Source organism: Sinohyriopsis cumingii, unplaced genomic scaffold (assembly GCF_028554795.1).
Source record: "Sinohyriopsis cumingii isolate HCF-2022 unplaced genomic scaffold, ASM2855479v2 utg000160l, whole genome shotgun sequence".
In the NCBI taxonomy this organism is placed as follows: domain Eukaryota; kingdom Metazoa; phylum Mollusca; class Bivalvia; order Unionida; family Unionidae; genus Sinohyriopsis; species Sinohyriopsis cumingii.
In genome coordinates this window covers 2,384,202-2,407,771 of record NW_028315873.1, presented here as the reverse complement: position 1 = coordinate 2,407,771, position 23,570 = coordinate 2,384,202, and the positions used below count along the sequence as shown (strand labels likewise).

Here is a 23,570-nt window from a genome sequence, read left to right as displayed (position 1 = left end):
ATCCAAAACAATTTACTTTACTACTGTTAAGTTTTAAGTGCGCATGCCTCGAGGCCAGGTTTAAGTGCGCATGGTGGAAAAGAAATTCTAGGTATTCAGATTCTCCTCCTCCCCGTTCTTCTTCTTTTTCATCATCATCATCATTATCTTCTTCTTCGTCGTCGTCTTCTTCTTCGTCTTCTTCTTCTTCACATGCTTCTTCTTCTTGTATTGATGTTGTTTTGGGATCTATTTTTTTAATGTAAGCTACTATGTATACAAAATAAGATCTCTAACGTGGAGACCTCCTCCATGTTTAGCATTTATGAGAAATATGTGCAATCTGTGTTTCTCTGAAGCGACTGTTTCCAAAACTGAGCATGGTTTGAAGCGGTCAATAGCTGACAATTACATGCCGGGTAAGACGAGAAAAGAAACGAGGCAAGAAACCTTGACCCTTTGGTGATGACGGCTACATAAGAACATCATTTAAATAAACGACCCGGAGTAGTCGGCCGCTCAATTTAACTTAGAATGTTATAACAAGGTACGAAGTGCGAAGTGATGATCAGTATGAAAACACAGTTGAAACCAATCAACCTCATTTGGCGATGAACAACAACCCCTTTCCATATCAATGGAAAATCAATGGGGCTGACTGCATCGTGCAGTTAGTCAACGACGTAAAGTAACGTCACACTTTATTCGGTATTTTGCTAGACATACATCCAGTGAAACATATACCCTTTAATTACTGAAATATCTCAATCACTTTGGAAAGAGCCTTGGAATTTAATGCAATACTGGTAATAGTACCCATTTATGTAAGGTATTTAAAATTAGTGATGTACATGTCAATGCCAGATACAGCACAATGTATGCAATATAGCACTGACCTTGGACTATATTTTGTTTAAAAACGTTAGTGTGATTCTGGATATCAGTATTAAAAATATCACCACAATTTATTTAAACCCTGGTCCAGAGACTCGTAGGTATCTAACCTGATGTAAAGTATTTCAAATAGTTTTGTGACCTTACCTTGCTTGAGTGAGCCAGCAATCTTTCTTGGTATACTGCCCTGGCTGAACTATCCAGCAATTCGTATTTGTATATTAACTTAGTTAAGTGCTTCAGATGGCTCAATTAATCGTATCTACATAATCCGATTCTTAATTAAAATTGACATCAAATGTATCGAAGAAAAATGAATCGATGCTGAAGTAACATGATATTAGTGAAAAGTTGTTTTGAACCGATTTCCGAATGACGGACACAAATTAAAAATTTCAAAAGCAAAAGGGGTAATTTATGACACATGTATTGTGAGATCAAGCGTGCATTGCAATTATTGTCCGTTCCCATTTGATGTGAACATGATGTTCGCAGTGACTGTTTGAGATGTATGATCGAAGGCATGGCTGGTGTAATGTTCTCCTGGACCGTCAGCCTGTCACTACTGTCCTACATGTGAGATTAAAGCCATCTGATATAACATATCTATTTTGAATTTATTAATTTTAAATTAAGATCTTATATCTTGTTAATATCAATACCAACTTATCAACTTATCCTCTTCTTTCTAATTTACCTTTTTACCTACTTGATATATTTCATATTCAGATTGCCGGTGCAATGAATCCTGTTATAACAGGAAACCAAAGCTGTGAATTTGGATTATGCGTAAAATGAGGCAGACATGGAACCCCGCTAAAGAAATTGTGCGATCATTCAATGCTATCGAATTTCTTTCTTTTTTCTTTAGATTTAAATGTCTAGTGTTCTGAATTGAATTTGATTGACCGCAAACCTATCCCGTCCTAGTTGAGAGATTAAAGTCATCTGATATACAATATGTTTTACGTTTTATATCTATTTTGAATTTATCTATTTGAAATTAAGATTTTATATAGTTTGTTAATATCAGTACCAACTTTTCAACTTATACTCTCCTTTCTGATTTAACGCTTTCCCTACTTGATATATTTATACTGCCAGTGCGATGAAGCGTGTTGAAATAGGAAAACAAAACCGAGAATTTGAATCATGCGAGAACAGATTTGGAGAAGGAACTCCGCAAAAGGAATTGTCCTATCATTTAAATACGAACGAAATTCAGTAGTTTATCTTTGAATTTAAATTTCAAGTCTATTCAATTAAGTTTGATTCAAAACTCAATTTAATTGCTGCACACCAATTTTCTCTAAAACATAAAAATGAAAATCCTTGACTTCAGTTTGGTAGTAAATATAAAAGCTCATTGACAGGAACAAGAATGGACATGACCTTCACCTAGAAACGAGTGTTCAACAATCTACAGAAGCAATTAGGTTTTATGCCAGTACAGATTATATCTGGTCCACAGCCTGCATATGATAGTTCTGTAAACTGAGAATTTGAATCATACGAGAAAAGACGTAGAGACGGAACTCCGCAAAAGGAATGTCATATCATTTAAAAACCAATGAAATTCAGTAGTTTATCTTGAAAACTCAATTTAATTGCTGCACACCAATTTCTCTAAAACAAATGAAAATCCTTGACGTCAGTTTGGTAGTAAATATAACCGCGCATGAATGGACATGACCTTCACATATAAACCAATGTTCAATAATCAACAGAGGCAATTAAGTTGTATACAATACAGATTATCCCTGGTCGGCAACCTCCATATGATAGTTCTATAAACTGTTTTGATAGCTAAATACGGTTAAAAAAATTGCAATCGCTTCCGACCTTTAAGAATGTTGTTATTGTAATTTATGATGGAAATCAATGAAAATACATTCTTTTAAATGCCATTCGCATTTACTTGAATAAAAAGCACTAGAGTCAATGATTAGGGTATCCCTCTCTCTCTCTGTGTATGTATGTATGTATGTATGTATATATATATATATATATATATATATATATATATATATATATATATATATATATATATATATACGTTTTTCTCATTCTCTCATTCACATAGAAACACACTCGATTCCTGAAATTCCTGCGTGATATAACCTGTGAGCAGAACTAAATCTGTCATAATACATCGTTCTGCAGGGAATCTATTTGCACACATCTTCATCTCACTGACTTGCTGTGTGTACATTGGTAGAGGACCATATGACTATATGTGTTGGGGGGAGAGATAAGAGACAGTACCTTTAAAGACTAAATTATTCACCTCCGTTAGCTTTAAAATTGTCCTCGCTCTGGTTTACGAAAATAATAACGGTTAAGCACATTTATATTCGCTGACGAAAACTATTTGTTGTAACAAAAATAACCAAAACTGAATGGTCATCCCTCCATGCATTGTTTAACTTTAGTATCAAGTAAAGGTTATGGCAATTCGTTGGCTTGGGAAGAAAGCGCACTGTAAATAAACTGATCACGTGATTTGGGATTGCCTATATACAAGTGGTTTCAAACAGTTTTCTCCGTATGAGGATATGTGCGTTGTAATGCTGGCAAATATGTTTACAGTAATGTATCCAACGCTGATAATTCTCCTGAAGTTGGTATTTGTAATAAACTTGTATACAGTAAATTGTTTCGAGTCGACCGTCAACAAAACGTACAGCGTTTTATCTGACAACATTTTGAATCAGACAATCACTGACAATAAAATACTGGAAAACTATAGACAAGAAATGGAAAAAGAATTATTAAACTTAATGGGTCAACATCAAAGTCCAAACCTCGCTAACATCACCGCCGTGGAGAACTCGGCTGCTGCCTTTATGTTAGAGCTTTATAAGATGATACATTACGAATATGAAGATGAAGGACCAGGGGTAGAACCAAGTGGAGGTAACTCGGCGTTTAACAACACACTCATACCGGATGGATATGAAATTAACAGGACAAGTCTTATAATGAGTCTCGGCAACCTCGGTAATTAACATCATGGATTTTTCTAAGCCATATATCCAGTTCGTGAACAAGTCCAGAAATATGGGTAGATAAAATAAACTTGTCACTGATCTGATTTAAACTCTCCATTCATCATTAGCCGCGACATACATGGTACATTTGGATGAGCTTGTGTCGGTCAGATAGTATGCCTTAAAAATTGAGAAAAAAGCCCCTTTTACGTTAGATGCTATTTTTGGGGTGGAAATGGTAATTGATTGTAAAAATTAGCAGTTGAACATTCATTGAGCTCTCCATTGTAGTATTGTCAATAAATAAACAGCTATAACTATGTTCCGAAATTTATAATACGTCGATTTTGCCTATTTTACATTAGTCTTGTAAAAAAAAAAAAGCAGAGAGAGAGAGAGAGAGAGAGAGAGGTGTGATGAGGAGCATTTTAACAGGTGGCGTCTAATCAGCGAAGTGAATACAGCTTTATAATTATATTTTGTTTAATGGACTTATCAGATTATACACACTGTATGTAAAGTCAATCTATATGTTTATCTATCTATCTATCTATCTATTTATGTATCTATCTATTTATGTATCTATTTATTTATTTATCTATCTATCTATCTATCTATCTATCTATCTATCTATCTATCTATCCAATGACCGCCTTTTGCAACGTTTCGCAAGTGCATAGTCAGAATAATTATCGCTCATACAGTATTTCAAATACCATTAGATGAAAACAGAAAACATATTTCATCTTTTTATAAATATAACTGTTAAATATAGACGAGGACGATGTAAAATTCAAATGTTTCCATAGTTTACCGATCATGTCTGAGTTGCATAATCACTTTAAGTGTCATCCAACAAGGTTAATTGAAAGGTGACTATATCTTGCTTATATGGTTTCATTGTCAAGCAATCAATTGAAGAGTTCCAGATTTAGCGTTTAAATACTTGACTTTCTGTGCTATACCATCGGCATTTGACCCGATCAAACAAGATTTGCGAAGGGGAACGTTGAAGTAGATGTCAATGATCGTCTTTCTGGTACAATATTGCTTGCTATTTTCAAATAGAGAGCGAATCTAAATATACGTCGATACTAAGACAATATATAAACTTGAACTGGTCGAATTCTATGTTGCTAATGTAATATAATCATCATCATTGAGAGGAAAATTGTAGAGTTTCGATGTTTTCTTCCTCAAGAAACTCATCACAAACATTAAAAAATCAAACACTGGATGTGCGGATCTGCAGCAAATCAAAGGGATAAACCTATTATTTGCTGATACCACCTGATCATATTCATCGTTGAGTCTAAGTCGTTTTTGCATCGTTAAACACAGTTCATTCTTGATTGTAAAGATACGGTGTCTATATCATCTATGCCTTTATTCGAATATTCTCGTACCTTGCTGAAGATTCTCAAGACATCATTATTTCAGTATCTCAACGGTCAATGTCACGCGTGATTTATTATGTTTAGACAATGATACGAGAAACCGTTTCGAAAGTATTGACATGTTTAGCCCCCCATATATATCATCATCGATGCATTTTGATCTTGCCAACAGGTGCTCGTATGTAACATGATGGAAAGTAACTCAAACACTTTAAACAAAACTAAATTATAGTCCTATAATGTTCCTACCAATCCATCTGATTCTGGAGCATTCTTACTTGAAGACTGTGACAGTTTTATTATTTAGAATGGTACTCGCTTTCATACATTTTATAGTATCTGCTAGAACAGTCTGGGTTAAAATTAATGTGTGATATATTTTATCTGATATTTTAAGTCTTCTCTAAAAACCATGACATGATCTTTTTCCTTTGATATAACTATTCATAACATCGTTATAATATATTCAAATTCATAAATTCCACCAAAATGGCTACATGTTGAAAGCTTCACTGCCTTAGTTTATCATAAATTTTGCCATTCTTCCAGTCTAACTAAAAAGTTGGTTAGAACGAACTGAGCTGGCAGTAAGTCTGTCTGATGTAAACCTTTCGGTGAAATAATCAAGATGTTTGCTTCAAATACCGTTGAAATCTTCAGTTTAGAATTAAGAAATGCTCCACGACCTCCAACCGACACAAAACTACATTACCGACGTCGTACGCAATGCCGATTTCTTTTTTATGGGAATGCTCCAAAAGTAGTTATGTGATGTGTCCAATCTGATAATAACACCGTCTAATTTCGCGACTTCGCATAAATTAGCTCTCGGAACTTTAAGCAAGTAAGTAAGTCATACCACCGAAGTTTAAAAAATCGAAAATACTGTAAACTCAGAAAGTGTCGGAAATAGAAGTTCTCCATACATGATACTTAATGTTGTCATGCAAAGGAGCATGTAAACAGACGAAACTCACAAGTGAAACCGACGGATGAGGAGGTTTTATGTGTCATTTGTATTTTCACCTCTCCGGTGAAAAACGCTCTTGTAATCTCCTTTTTATTTAATTTTTATTTTCTCGTCCGTCACACACATTTTTTCGTTTGTCTGTTAAATCCTCTGTTTTCATTTTAGGCTGAACTAGGTGTCACATAATAAGGCAAGAAATAACTTGGTTTCACCTTAGAACGATTAGACCATTTTGTTTTGGTCGTACATGCGTACAACGTTACCTAGGGTGGTTAAGAAACTAAACTAGCATTAATCTCGTCGTAGATCGCTTGCAGCGAGAGACACTAAACGCACGGTATGCACGGTCATTTTCTCCTTGCTATTACTCATTCTTCTGTGGATTTAAGGCCAGTTTTTAACTGATACACTGGTCTTTAGGTTCTTGTCAAGAAGTATTCGTTCTCTATTTGTGTTATAGAGCCATAAGGGTCAGGGTTACATTTTTATTTTATTTGATATGCGAAAAATATTATGATTTTAACGTAGTAGCGTAAAATCATGCATTTACCACTTCGCGGATTTTAAATGTTGTAAACTTTTGAATTGTTACAAGTTGCTAGTAAGTGTGTAATTTAGTATTATGTATCTATATATTTTAATTCCGTACCTGTTATTATGACCAGTTTGGTTTTATTGTATGTGTGTGGGGGTATATCAGGTTGTAGTTATGGCCGTCTGTGTTTGTATGGGATGGAAGATGGCGTGATCATCAAAGCCATACAATGACGGAACCGATGATTTATAAACTTGTGTATTCATGGTGGGCGTGTGCGGCCATTACAAGGCCAACCCAATAATTCAGGACAACTGTGTGGTTTGTCAATGGACACGTTTGCAAGTTGTTACAAGTATTAAGTAGTCAAACGGTTGTACAAATGTCTGAGTCACGAGTCATACGCTTGTTTCAATCGATTATGTTCCTTCAATTGAATACAGTTTAGTCCTTTTCATTATGATATTTATTTGAATCTTACTCTAATTACATGAGATTATGTGAATCGTACCTCCATTATATAATATTACATGAGATTATGTGAATCATACCTCCATTATATAATATTACATGAGATTATGTGAATCGTACCTCCATTATATAATATTACATGAGATTATGTGAATCGTACCTCCATTATATAATATTACATGAGATTATGTGAATCGTACCTCCATTATATAATATTACATGAGATTATGTGAATCGTACCTCCATTATATAATATTACATGAGATTATGTGAATCGTACCTCCATTATATAATATTACATGAGATTATTTGAATCGTACCTCCATTATATAATATTACATGAGATTATTTGAATCGTACCTCCATTATATAATATTACATGAGATTATGTGAATTGTACCTCCATTATATAATATTACATGAGATTATGTGAATCGTACCTCCATTATATAATATTACATGAGATTATGTGAATCATACCTTCATACATGAGAATATATTGATCACATTTTTGTCTTTCTATTCGTGAATGTTTGCATGAAACAATTTAATGAGTCTTGTATTTAGAGATATGGAGAGTATATTCAGATTTATAAAAATTCATCTAATAATCTTCCATCCTTTCATGACATATTGTTGTGTTTTAAAATATAAATCCAAGCGTTCATTCACGCAAAATCCTGTTACACTAGGAGTAAGCCAGTTTTAATAATGATAAGCGTTTTGTAGCAGATATGCCCAAAGTATGTTATATCGTAGGTATGATGTGTCAAACCGAAATATTTTACTTGCGAGTACTGTATGCTAACATTTGAAATACACCTGCACTTCTCTCTCTCTCTCTCTCTCTGTCTCTCCACAAACACACACACACACACACACACACACACACACACACACACACACACGTATATTTATATAATTGTGAGGACCTTGCCATACAAGTCCATTTCGAAGACCATACGAAGGAATGAAAGTATATGTTAGAAATTTGAAAGTAAGCTTAACTGTAAGTCAGGCAATATTTGTATCACTTCATTTTTGCCGTACACTTCTTTAAACATTATGAGGACTTACTATTACTTTGCTATCATTCTGAGGACGTCATTGTGAGGACTAATTACACACAATCAAAGTCTACCGTCAAGCTGAGAACCTGATTTTTTTATTGCGCCTGTCCTGCAAAAACATTGGAAGATATTTATTTAAAAGCTTAGGATCTAATTTATCTGCAATTAAAACTATAGACAGAGAGATACACGAGCTTAAATGTTCAAATCTTATTAAAATATAAGTTTTAGGTTATTTTGCCAAAACCAAATCCTCATTCACTGTTTTGCAACTTTGTGACCTCTTTTATTGACACAATCAAAAATTACCATCCAGTTGGTAAATGTGACATAGCATTATAGCAAAAATATGCATCAAGCCTAGATATTGCAAAATAAAACCTTAGGAATATAACATATCTAATTCGTCAATTCATCTATTAAAATAACAAAAGTGATTTCAGAAATGTAGGTTGACACCAAAGCAACACAAATGTCATAAGACAGTTTGCCCATTGCAAATTTACTGGAAATGAAGCTGCCTTTGGGAAATCTGCGCCTGACTCATTAGATGACAATGCATCACAACTAAAGTTTAAATGTTAGTATTTGTATATCAAATTGCTTTATACGAACACTATAAAAGCCATGCTATTTTTAATATATATATATATATATATATATATATATATATATATATATATATATATATATATATATATATGCATACATACATACATATATATGTATACATACATACATATGTATACATACATATATATGTGTGTGTATGTGTGTGTGTAACTGACAAAATAAAATATAATCTATAGTACCTGTTGTCAAAACGTACTTCAAAAATATTCATGTTATGTCACGGTTTACAAAATAGAAATTATACACTTTAACAGGGATAGACTGAAATTATGGACCATTATGTAAAAGAAGATTGCGATATATGTAATCATACATAAAGATGATGATATATGTACTTTGGGAGATCGCAAAATATGAAAGTTGCAAATCATAAAGAATTACTAACTGTACACGACCTCTCTTGTTTCTTTTGCCGTCCCACGGGATAATGCTTGATACTAATATGAACTTCTTCCTGGCATCAGGCAAGTAGATTCGGAAAGTCGTGCATATGAATATCTGAACAATTTCATTGAATTTTATTGTAAAAATCACCTTGGAAACAATATATTACCTAAGAAGAATATGACAAAAGCTAGCGATTCCCCTCCTCATTGTTCTAAATTATGCACCAATCATTTGTGAACTAAGGAGGGGAGCGGAGTTCGGTACAGTTGTACATTTCCATTCACTTCCTCAGTTCTCCTTGATTACAGACATACTCTATATCAGTTTGATGCAAAACTGGGGGTGGTTTGTCCTTGTACGTATTATACAGGTGGTACACTTCAAGAGTTTTTCTCTCAATACAAATTTTTTACGTATTTCTAAATTGTGATCTTGACCTTGGTCAGTAATTGAGTTTAATATCTACCTGACAAAAGTCTAATTTTTATGTAAACAATATAATATATAACTAATATTTATCTATGATTTTAGGTTATATATTAAGATCAATATTACTTGAGATAAAATTTTACTTGAGTTGAAATTTAGGACAATGGTGTTTCTCTTGGGAATTCACAAAATAACAATCATCCTGTTTATGTTATTAATTTATTTTATTTTACAATGGAAGAAGTAACAGATCTTCTTTATTGCATGTCAGTTTTAGAGGACTCAATTTAGGTTGCATATCAGTTAATATTTCAGAGGATTCATTACTTTAAATTATTCATTGGAAATTCAAGATACTCATTCTTACTTGTTAGACAAAATCACTATATTGAAAATGTACAAAATTGATTTATGACGTTTTGGATTATATTACTCCGATACATGAAGACTGCATGCACATTAGCACATTCGAGGCTATTGACATATCAAGTTCAATATTGGAATTAGTTTGCATCACTAGTGGAATTCATTTGAAGAGAAAGACAACCGCAATTTCAGAGAGAGAGAGCTGGAGAAGATATGCAAATTTAGTGTGTGTGTGTGTGTGTGTGTGTGTGTGTGTGTGTGCGATTTGGATATGTATCATAGCTTTAATAATTTTGCAGTCATATCACTACAATGTCTGCAGCGTGGCAGTATATAGTGATGTCTAGCACTGGGGTATTATGCTGCTGTCCTACCAAGACATTATCCTAACACCAGGATAACAAGTGCCAACAAAAAACTCTTAATGCTGAACACCTAGCGCGGAAGCTGTACCATTTTTATGTCTTTGGTATGACTCGGGATTGGTTCGAACCAGCAACCTCCCCCATCCAGGACTGATGCTCTAGCCACTAGGCCAACAGAGTGGTCTGTAGGCAAATAAGAAAGAAGATATGAAGATACAGAGAGAAAAGGAAAAAGGGGAAATGCAACTTGGAGTTAGTATCAATTGTTAGAGAAGAGGAAGTAGATCAATATGGCCAATATAGCATTGAAATATATTTGTACAAAGTGTACTTATTGGCAAAACTGATACAATAAACACTTCATCGTCATTGCAACAATGTATTATTTATGATGTGGTTAAGGAATGTATCTTGAGGGGCGATAAGTTGGTACCTGACATATATCAACAAAGGTTAGGAATTTCAAAATGGAAACTTGATACACCTATATTGCAACAAGATAGTGCATGGTATTTCCGATTGCTAAAGATTGGGAAAACAAAATAAAGACAGACTTTCCAAAGGCTCCTATTTTAAGAGGCCATGGTTACAGGCCTGTACTGTAAGCAATAAATTTGTTGGATCAAACAAATCAGTCTGACTTTATTATTGAGAATTATACGTCATTTATGATAAAATGTTCTAAATCACATGTGGACAATTCTACCAAACCTATCCCGATTAAAATATTAAGGAAACCGGAGCTTCTCAGAGTCTTTTATTATCAGGCACATTGCCTGTATCTCAGGAAAACTCTGGTCAGAGTGTTCTTATTCAGGATGTAAAGTCAGCTTTTGTCAGTGTAGAGAACTCATGACCATTGGATTACGAAACGCAGTGATCCACCTACTGAGATGCAATGGCCACCTACCCAGTACTGTTTGAAGCCAAAGAATTAAAAACAATAACAGTAGGAAGTAGAGAAGAAATAGAAACACATTAAATGGTTAAAATGCATTATAATTTAATTGAGCCAGATGAGCATGAATATATATGCCACATATTTCACTGCATACAGTAAATGTTCATTCCACCAAAATGTTTAATATAAAAGATGCAACCTAAATAAAGTCATTTCAGTCAATATGAATGTCATTATTGAATAAATACAAGTAGCTGGCCACATATTGCATATTGGGCCCACTCATGAACAACATTCAGAATGTTGGTTACATGGGTATTAAAGTGAAAGAAAGTAGAAAACTGAGCCATTGAGGGTAATCAAAGGGTGTTGACAGATGAACGAAAGGACGCGAACTAGCATCTAAACATGGCATCACAGGAATACATATGCAATGCTGCTGCATTAATACATGAAAACTTTATCTTATTTATCATTACTGTCTGCATGGACAATCTCTATTATAATCAGAGAAGGTAGTCCTTTCAAACGTGATGAAACGTCACACTGTCAATTTGTTTTTGGAAGGAACATCATGAAACAAGACATTTTCCTTTGTAAAGTGTAATCGTTTTCGAGTAATTCAGATAATTACATCTTTATATATTCAGATAAAGAAGCAAACAAAGTTTAATTCATCTGCGCTATAATTCCAATTAGATTTTGTCCCTAAGTCCAAAACAATGATAAAAATGAGACGTGGGCAGCAGACTTTTGAAGACACTTAAAACAGGTGCATAATACAAGTCAAGAATATGGATGTGACATAATCGCATCGATTAACATTTTGAACATCTGACAAACATAACAGTTGCATAAACAGATTCATCTGAAAGATGTTTAATAAGTGTTGCCTTCAGAATATTAAAACTTAGGTTGGAGCAATACATTTTTGCTAGACTTGCATTTAAGGTATACAATGTCCCATTAATCTGTTTCCATTGACACCTTGCCATAATAGGTTCCTTCTTCTTTGCCGTTTCACATATTGCTTTTCCTGGTAGTGAATCAGTTCTTATACATTGTCCCAGTTGTCTTTATACAGCTGATTTCTCCTCCATATACCACGTTATTCTAGTCGTTTTCTTCCTTTTTGCTTTCACACTTGACTTGCAGTTTTTAATAAAACAAAATATTCCTTTTGACTTTCAGATCTTACATTTCCAAAACATTGATATCATTTGAAATAGGAATTGTCAATCTGTTTACCGTGTAAGAGCTGTTCCATTAAAACATACATGGAACGCAGGGAAGGCACTTTTAAAGTGGTTACTCACCCATAGATACAATTTAGAAAATTTTTATCATTTTAATTTGAACTCTGTGAAATCAAAGAACCGTGGTATATCTTTTTATGTTTAAATGTAAACAAGCTAATTGTTAACATCTCTAGCAACATATCAAATAAAAAAAATTGAATTATGCGCCACTAACTAAATATGATTTAGATATACTGGGACAATTAGTTCTGACATAAGAAGAACTCAGTTTAATAATGTGAGATATAGTCATCACCTATTTTTTCAAACAATCTTGAAAGTACAGATATTAGAATTAACAGTGATTTCTTTATTTTCACGTGAAAGCTTGCAGTATGTAACAAATACATTTCTGATGGTGCTATACTGTTCTGAAATATAATTATTTTGATACAACAAAAGATTCAAGCAATCTAATTAGATGCATTTCAATAACATGTTATAATCATGAAATTTCAATTTATAGATGTTACGAAGTAGATATCATTTAATACATCAGCTCGTCTACCAACACAGATCATCACGAGTTCTTGCAATTAGTTGTTTATGATGACCATTAATAAAGGAATTAACAGCCTTAGTGGTTTTTCTGATTACATCCGGTATTTTTTAAAGCATTGCATATCAATTTATTTCAAGTGCTAAACTCTCGGGGCAAGAAGTTTAATATATTATCTTCACAAAATTCTGCTGTCATGTAAATTTAATTTGCAATGCTTGATGAATCTTTTTAAATTTTGTATTTCATTACATGCTATTGTAATGTAATATTGTATGTTGGACTTGAGCATGTCCAAAACTGAATTAATCTTCTGCTTGACTGAACTGATATTTTTTAAATTTATTTTGTAACAAATAATACATAGCTAAAATATCCTCTGTGTATCGGCTTAATATCAGGACCATTATTAACAGAAGAAGTAAATATGTTTATTTGGGTCTGGTTCTAGGTTTAGAAATTCCTTTAGTTTAATTCACATAGTATTGCTTCTGAATTCTAATAATAAATTTATGTAACCATCAGGATCATTTTAGAATGTTATTATCAGTTAGGTATTAGGTTTTGTTTAAAAAATGCTAATCGTGACATGAGGTCAAATAGAATACTATGTAATCTTGTAATTGAGAGAAATTTTCAGTCATGATTTAAGATTTAGCACTTCCAAGTTGAATTATAAGTTGAGTTCAGTATTTTTTTCTAGACTGGAATGTTTTTCTTCAAATTATTGAATTCAAGTGATTATATTCTCTGGAAATTCAAAGGTACTCTGACAAATATCTTGGATAGATACAGTCATTTGAATACATAGTGAATTCAAACCTGGAATTATACTACCGTGATTCACCAAAAGACTGTTGGAACGTCAACAATCTGTAAGCTACTATAGGCACAGCAACAATCTCAGTTTTGGATTTAACTTATTCAGGCTTTTAAATTATTAGGACTTGTGACTGTAATTCTAGGATTATTTGGGATTTAATTCATAATACCATACGTTACATGTTCACTTTGCATTCTAGGGAAAAAACTGATTTGTTGAATTTTACAAAGCTTATTGCTTATCAATCTTTTATGTTACTTATCTAAAGAGCATATATCTTGTATCTTGCTATGATATAACCTTTAAAATTGGGACCTATCAAATATGTGAAAATGGTGATCTATAATATATATTTTTGCATGTAGTTTCATCATTATATTTCAAAAAAACTACATATATGATACGTAAAACACATCAGACAGAAAATGTGTCGCTGTGCATGGCACGTGGTCTAGCTATGATACATATCTGGGTTAGATGTCAAGAATAGGACATATTAATGGATCAAACAAAACTGCAGAATAATCAGACATACTTTGGTTAGCACAATGACAACATCATCCTTCCAGCTATTTTTAAAAATAATGAGAAATATTGGATTGCAATGGGTAGGAAACATTTTCAGTACGCAAAATGAGGTCATTAAAATCAAAGTGATTATATTTAAACCAATTAACTGGAATGCCATTTATTCAAGGTGAATGTCATTTATACCTAAACTTTGTGCTTTACATCATTTCATTATTTATAGGACCATTTATCAAGCCCATTGTAAATATCTTCCAAAGAGTCAGGATAGTCAGTATTTGGTTGCATCAACAACCCATTCACGTTTTTACTATACAACACACGTTTGAAGCATGATAAGAAGCTCCTACTAGGGTACCAGTCAGTGATACCATATAGGGAATCACCCCTGATACATACTAGGATACCAATCAGTCATACCATGTAGGGAATCACCCCTGATACATACTAGGGTACCAGTCAGTCATGCCATGTAGGGCATCAACCCTGATATACACTGGTGGAGGGACCATGTACTGCCTGAACAATTACTGATCAATAGCATAACCTATCAGCAGTCAACAAGGACAAGTTTTCAAGAATCTCTCTCATACAGTCCATATATGACAAAACGGGTATTTTTCTCTTCAAAATGTGTTGACCATCATTGTAGTAGATTCAAGAATTATGGAAGCAGAGATATGCCTAATATGTCTGAACTAATTGTAATTTTTTTAAGCAAAGTGGTTAATAACTCTAGGTGGTCCATAAAATTTAAAAAAACAACTACTTGGTGGTCCAATAATTTAAAAAGGAAACTACTTGATTTTATCTGGATATACTTCCAGAAGTAAAAAGGCCTAATGGTAATTTCAGTATTACCATAGCTATTAGGCAATGAAACATGTATGGAGCAGATATCATTTAGGAAATGTGTGTGTGATTTGAATTTTCAATGTCGCTTTACCATATTTTCAGTCATATCACAATGATGTCTGCAGTGAGAAAGCTTATTGTGATGTCTAGCAATAGGCATTAAGTTACAGAAATGTAGCATCTTGTCCCATTCAGTCACACAGCACTGGCCTTTGCAAATGTGGGGCCTTATTCAGATCATTTTGGTGCCCCCCCCCCCCCCTTGGATTTATGCACGCGACACCTTTTGAACAAGGTATTTAAAAATAATCTTTAAAACAAGTTTTATATGATGCTGTTTATTTATGATGTTGACCTTACAATCGGTCCCATCAGACTAAGATTGACCCTGCAGTCACATTAACCTGACACATGGTCAATCTGTGCTAGCAGTAACCTCTTAATGCTGAGTGCTAAGCGAGGCTGCTGCTAGTACCATTTTTAATAGTCTTTTGTATGACCCGGCTGGGGTTCGAACCCATAATTTCCTCATACGAGGCAGACACTCTAACTACTAGGCCACCAGCACGGTTTGTTCCGTAAGACTATCATAACAGTGTTATGTTGCTCAGTTAGCAACCTTAATGATATTGCAGTCCATCATTCAAGCATTAGTTTCTAAATTTAGAAATAGTAATGCAGTCAGTGCTTTTAAAATTCACTTCTCTACTGACCACTTAATGGGGCCTTTAGTGGGACAACTACTTAATTGATAAACACCATTTAATATTCAACTTAAAGCTAATCATAAAAACACATTAAATACTGCATATGTAATAAAAAAACTATGCACTATTCATTTGAATCTGTAGAAAGCAGTGATAAGGAATCTCAAGATAGAAGCAATCATGCTACTGTGTTGACAACGTATGCCCTCCGAATAGGATGAACTACATCACTATGTTGTCTGAGGAATAGAGACTCACCCATATTGTATATAGTATGCTGCCGTGTTAGTATGGAAGAACCGTTAAGCTTGAAAGGTGCGGAGGATGCTAGTGTTATTGCCACTCTCGTCACAGTCAGGTTAGAAATTCAATGAATGAAATGACTAAGTTTTGTGTACTTTTATCACATTAAAGATTTGGTATTGACGGGTTACAAACAAACGGGGAGGTATATCTATCTATAAATATGCTGACACAGTCACACTTGGGCTTGGCTATTAAGCAACGGATGGTGTGTGGTCAAACATAAAGTAAAAAGGGAAGTGATGGGACAGTCAGAAGAGTAATGATAGAAAGGGCAGAAATAAGTAAACGAGTGTCAGTGTATGTTTTTGTCTCTTTACATTCAGACCAATCCGGCTACAAAAACAGATATGAGATAATGACCTCCAACCGGCATAGTCCTGATAATCACTGGGTCTTACTTGTAGCTTACTAGTTCATTAGAACGTGATTTTGGAACAATCCTGCTTGTGAGATACCAAGTCAGGATTCAGACTATAGTAACCAAGTTTGTTTATCAACGAGTCTGTCATGTACATAACCTCATTTTATGTTGGGGGGGGGATGTATTGTTTCATCAAGAGTGAGAACTGTACTAGTTTTAAAGGGACCAACCATTTACTTTTCAAGGGGATCAGGTACTGACACAGGGATATTCCATTTTCCTTTCCTTGCCTTTGTCTTTTACGGTCTTTATTGGAAAAGAAAACAAACAAGAAAAGCACAATATTCTTCTTCTTCTGAAACGTTCATATTCTCTCTCGACAATCAAGTTGAAAAGGAAATGGAGAGAGAGAGAGAGAGATAACCGGTATTTCGTTTACCAACTATTTATGACATCAATGTGAACTGTTTTGACATGGGAATATAAAAATCAAGACCTTAGTTATTATATCGTACATGTATTTTATAGTACATGCATATATTACATGTATGATAGGTCAATTCTAAGCAACGATACGAGCCCCTGTTAGGCTATATCATGCCTGAGGTCAGAAGCAAACTCTGTCAGTCGTCATCTTACCCCACTCCACCAAAATATTTTTGGGTTATAATTGTAAGACGTAAGATCGTCCTGACCTTTGAAAACAAAAGCACTGAGATATATACAGTACAAATCTTTTTAGTTAGCCTGAGGTCGTCAATGAGCTACAATACAAGAATAGTTAGCTGTCCCTATTTATTTCTTAAAATATTCGTTCATTATTTTTTTCTTTTTTGATATAACTATAAACGTAAGGTTTATAAGTATCATCAATTTATATTATACACAAACACTTGCATACTATGCAAATATTTTGTTTCATCTTATAGTCTACGAACATATAAAATCCTACAAATGTACCATCCGTGACACCATCTATGCCATCCAAAAATCCATACGCATGGACATGGGCAGGGATATACACACGTACATACACATACAAATAAATACGGAAAAAATGTTGGAAAGTTGATTAGCTTCTTGGCCAGACGATGGGTAAATGTAGTTTCAAAAACTTTATTTTTTCCTGTTTAAAACAAACTCTAAATGAACTGATTCGTCTCTATTGTAGCCCATACACTTTATTCACTTCCACATCTGAGGAAACGTATGTTGTACTTCAACTTTAATAACGTCTTACCAGGGGTCATTGCAACTCATGCGGAGGTAAAACTCTACAAAGAACGATCTACAATGCAACATAGATCCAAATACCTGATTGAGATCTTCATGATAAGACGAAGGACTAACAAAGAGTAAGATTAGAGTATAGACATTCAGTACTTAAAGGTAATATAGGAATATTAGTAAGAATAACCGGCTGTCAATGCTTCGTTGTATTCATTTGAAGAAGGACAAAATCATACATACATACATACATACATACATACATACATACATACATACATACATATATATACATACATACATACATACATACATACATGCATACTTACACGACCTACTAAAACAAATGCCTACTTACTTTCGAAGTACCTAGTTGCATGGAACGATGTACGTTTGTTGATCTATAAAATAATATTGATTCGCATTTATATAACGTCTGTCATTAGTATAATTCTTTGTAGAATCCATGGATAGCACTTTCCGTTATGTTTTTGGTATATATTAGTAATCATATTTAAAATTTAGATCCGTTTTGTCTGATCACTCCGGAATGGCTGTACAGATGAAAATGAATCACCATTATATCCGTGGGTGTCTGCTATTCACGGATGCAGATGCCACCGACATTGTAACATCAGCTATTAGTGATGTGCGGATGGTCCAGATGGTGTATGGATCTGCACTTACAGGCAAATAGATGGGTGCCGCTTACCCGATAACCTTGGTTAAAATCTTGGTAGAATACGAATTAAAATTTTTCTACCCTGCAAGACAATGATATTTAATCTAATGTATAGAAATTTGATGTTGGTATTATCAAGCATTTGTCAGTAAAATCCATGAATCACACTCTCTGTTTCATATATATATATATATATATATATATATATATATATATATATATATATATATATATATATATATATATATATATATTCCTACCTATGGACCTAGTTAAGCACATATAATAAGACTGGTACGCGTATTCATACAAATACTCATAGCGGATTTATTACCGAATATCGCATGTAAGTTTGTGTATTATATGACTTTGTTACACTGTCGCAGAATAGAAACCGAGTGGGTTTTTGAACTAAAATTTATAAAATGAATTAATAAAGACAAAATCTCACGCTCTCAACATACGACTGACTCAAATCACTCCATACAACATTCACACATTGAAAATAAACCAAAAATATTAAATCAGTATGAAGTACGGATCCAAGAAACCTCATGGACTGTATATACGCTTCAAACAGTATTTTACACTACAAGAGAGATTCACATATTCTAGAATATGAACTCCTATTAAGATTCAAAATAATCTTATGAACACAACTAAAATTCAAAATAATCTTATGAACACAACTAAGATTCAAAATAATCTTTTTGAACACAACTAAGATTCAAAATAATCTTATGAACATAACTAAATGAATTTAACTAAGATTCAAAATAATCTTATTAACATTAAAATGCAATTGGAACAACAATTGAACCAAACGTATGCTTCTAGACCCCTTGTACAGTCGCACGATTCCTTGGGTTGGCCCACAATCTTATCGGCCGCTCGCACCCATTATGGATCCACCGCATGTACAGTAATATGTATACACACGTACATAAGCATACAACACCCTTTTTAATTTGCTACGTCTACGTCCGTGGCACAGACATACGTACATACATACATACGTATCGACAGCACTCAGCCTTAAATACTCTGGAAACTCCAGACAGCTCTAAACAACTTTATACAGCTTCAGACAGCTCTAGTCATATTCACAGTCACAATCACAGTGACAGTCACAATCAGCTACAATAAAACCAAATTGGTCATAATAATAGTTTCTGTATAATCTCTTGATATATGATAATACTTTAACCTCTAATATTGACTTGTAATTCAATGTTCAAATCTACGTCGTAATTAAATACATTATTACGCAATAAGACATTACAAACCGAATAAGCTTCGCAAATCAAATTAAATGTAAATTAACACTTACCCCTATGGCTGGAGAACAATGGGGAGCGTACACTCACTGACGTGATCCAAAACGACCAGTGTCGGTTTTAGAAATTGATTTTACTTAAATCCTTAGGAGAGTGAGCAAAATTCAGGGTAAAATACCCGTGCATATCATGCTATTAATGTTCCTTCGTCACAAGCAATTTCTTGCGAGGTACATATTAATACATTCGCTTACCTGGAAAAACACGTATTCACCCTAGATAACGTTGTACGCATGTACACCTAGAAATTATCAAATAGTTCTAAGGCAAAACCAAGTTATTTCTTTGCCTAATTCTGTGACATACACATCAATATTGATGAAATCAGTCTCGCCAATGTGTAATTTTTGATTTGAGTGGAGATAAAACATTTGTTTTATTAACGCGTTTAAAACCCCATTTATTGACAAAGAGATTTGTCACGAAGGTTTTGAAAACGGAACGAACTCAAATGAGACTCGCGTAGTGTGCTGGACGTGAAATTGGTTGCTCGGCTGGTTAGTGTTTTGTTCTCTTGTCATGGTTTTAATACTCATAGTTCACATGGAAATGGGCTGTGAATTTCATATATTTAAGACATGTATAAATGAAACTGTTGCAGACAGTTTGGAGTAGAATGCGTTAGATTGGAACGTCTACGATGTGCAGGTTCATTTCTTCCCTGTTTTATTAATGACATGTACTTTTAAATGTTTCATTTTCATTGCGATTAATATCAAACGTGTCGTAGTATGTATAGTTTATAAAACACGTTTAAAAATCTGTTGTTTTCTCTCTATCTCTCAATTATATGCACTATTATTAGTACAATGTAATTGTATGTATATTGTAACTTTGCACAATGCTAACATATATAATACTCTTTCAATTGCTCACGGATGGATATATTTCAGGGACAATATTCTTCAACCGGCAGCTAACTTGACGGTATCTAAAAGCTATGAAGGTTGGCTGAGTATGAAAGTAAGCGACGCTGCAAAATATTGGACTGTGAACCGCGAAGGAAACTTCGGACTATATTTGCGAGTAACTGACGTAGAAATGGGTGAGAGTTAGGTGCTAAAAGAATGTACATAAGATTTGGTTTATTCTCCTTCTTTTGTAAAATATAATCGTCTCCAATAACTGTTTCTGCAAAACATACAAATGCAATAGGTCATTAATTCTTTATCTGTTTATAGATGGTATCATAATGCGTCTTAGTAATTTGTTAAATGCGAAATGTTATTGCTTCATACCGATATCAATACAAGTAAGGATGACGAAGCTACTTACATAGGGTACAACTTTTTTACATTTTAATTAATAGGAACAAATAAATATGCTCTGCATTTCCAAACTTTGGCACATATATTTGCTTTTACAAAAAATAGCTTTTATCTCTGGCGTGTATCTGTTGTTTAACATTACAGGACAGTATATTGATCCCGACAAGATTGGAATTGTACTTGAAGATGGTCCTAAAAGCAAGAGAATTTTTATGATTTGCTTTTTTAAGAAGCCCAACGAAGATCACGCGTGGTACGCACGCTCAGAACGAAAACGTCGGAACATTTCGCCGACAGAAGAGGTTATTCCTTTGGAAAATAAAACGAGGGATTTCTGGGAATTTCATTCATGTAAGTATTAGTTGCAAATTGCGGCTCAGGTCCATTTGAATCCCCGATCCACGTCACACATTCTACCCACACGACTTTCTTAGCACATATGCTACCATGCATGTTTATCACGTTAATGATCCACGCGTGTAAAACATCCATGGGGGTAGTCTACGACTATTTCAAGTGCCGAGAGTGCATCCATAGGGGTAAAACAGCAATTTACTACTACTATTCATCTTTTTGGATGTGGTTGCATCCGGTACGATTGATACTATAATACTATAATGAATTACTAAGCAACTTAAAATTTTGATCGATAACCAGATTTATGCGTATTTTATAATCAACATTTAAATTTTGCAAATCAGTGCTGTCCTTTATTATTGTTCGGAGCTGTCTGTGATTTCCGTTTCGCACAACGCTGTCTCAAACTCAACCCCTCAAATCATTTTATTCTCGACTGAAACTAAATACAGATTACGGACCGTATTGAGACTTGTATTTTCTTACAAAACGATTTTTATGTAGTCGCATCGAAATTAACTTGCTAACACTACCAGCGACACCGGTTACTATTGATATAGCTCCAACTATAATTCCGATTGGTGCACCTAGCATAACTGATGTTATGGTGGTTGCAGTCACGGCTAGAACTACAATCGCTGCCGCAACAAGTCAACAAAAAGCGTCTACATCCAAGTATGTGCATTTGTATTTGATTATAATAGCGGTCCTCGTTTTTATTTAATCTCGCAGCTATCTTTTTCACGTCAGTATGATTTAGTTTCTTTCATAGAGCTTCTATTAATAATACAATCGCGTTTTTTAAATGCATGACAGGTTGACCGTATAAGTACTCATCATCACGAGCAGTTGCGACACGATGACGTATATTTAGCCAATTACCCTTTTCTACAGGTGCAATTGTGATAGAATTAATGAAAATATCTGCCTCGTGAATACTTAAATCTCCAGCTATGTTTGTTCTGGTGGTTTGCACACTTTTCATATACAAACACACCCAAAAAGCCCCCATATGTTGCATCTAACGATCGTATTTGCCCAGTAACTGTGTCCCGAACAAGTGCGTACTTCTCAAATAGCAGTCAAGACATTTTTTCTCTTCAGTTTAGTCAATATTGGTGCAAAATATTCAAAGTGACCATAAATGGGGTGAATGCCACTTTGCTAATGTATTTACATGATCGTATGATGATTCCAAATTGTGCTCAAGTTGATATTGGCAAATCAGAGTGAATTTGATAAGAAATGAATAGTTGCACCTATATAAGATTATACAACGAATCATAAGAGGGCTCGGTAACACAGATACGTCTTTGATATTCCTCGAGAAGTGAAGTAAGTTTTTATCAAAATTGCCATCCGCTTCCAGTTTGTTTAATAATGCATATACAAGTATAAACTCTAATCTTAACCACAAAAGCCAAATACTGTTAACCATCCGTCCGTATAAGTATTATTTCCTTCGAACTGAATTTCATCGCCGCTAACTAATGATGTTGGTAATGCAACTGAGTAAGAAAATACAATAATACTTACGGTGGCCTCCAAGTTTTTGATATTAGTGGTGCATAATCATGATGAATATACCGCATGCCATTCATGAATGTTCCTATTCTACCCCATGCACCATTACTTCCAGGTAAGGCAAACATGCATGAAATTGACTAGCGTACCTCTGAAACGCGTTGTTTTGGTGCATCAAAACAATTTGCACCCACATGAAAACAAGTCGGCCCTTCGTTAACGTGGCCTTCCCAATAAGTTTCTCGCCTTCGTTGACTAATATTTCAATAATGTTGTACCATGACGGTATTGCGGGTAGTGATACATCACGCTAGTTATTTAATTAATTGCTAAATTATTGGTTGAATCAGCGTAGACTTTGATAAACGTGACAGAGACGCCACTATCTCTGCTTCCACAATTGTCAGTGAA

General features: G+C 34.1%; 1 protein-coding gene across 1 annotated transcript; it reads left to right on the top strand.

Moving 5' to 3' along the window:
- The first annotated feature begins 3,737 nt into the window (after positions 1-3,737).
- LOC149774634 (bone morphogenetic protein 6-like) lies at positions 3,738-21,640 on the top strand. Its single transcript, XM_089944961.1, has 4 exons — positions 3,738-3,873; positions 17,936-18,119; positions 20,904-21,055; positions 21,423-21,640. The coding sequence occupies exons 1-4, from the start codon at positions 3,738-3,740 to the stop codon at positions 21,638-21,640; spliced, it is 690 nt and encodes a 229-aa protein (XP_089801087.1).
- Positions 21,641-23,570: the final 1,930 nt, after the last annotated feature.

Coding starts and splice junctions, on each gene's coding strand:
- LOC149774634 (XM_089944961.1), top strand. CDS start 3,738: ATGATACATTACGAATATGAAGATGAAGGACCAGGGGTAGAACCAAGT. Junction 3,874..17,935: donor AATGAGTCTCGGCAACCTCG/GTAATTAACATC, acceptor TCTCTATTGTAG/CCCATACACTTTATTCACTT. Junction 18,120..20,903: donor AGACGAAGGACTAACAAAGA/GTAAGATTAGAG, acceptor GATATATTTCAG/GGACAATATTCTTCAACCGG.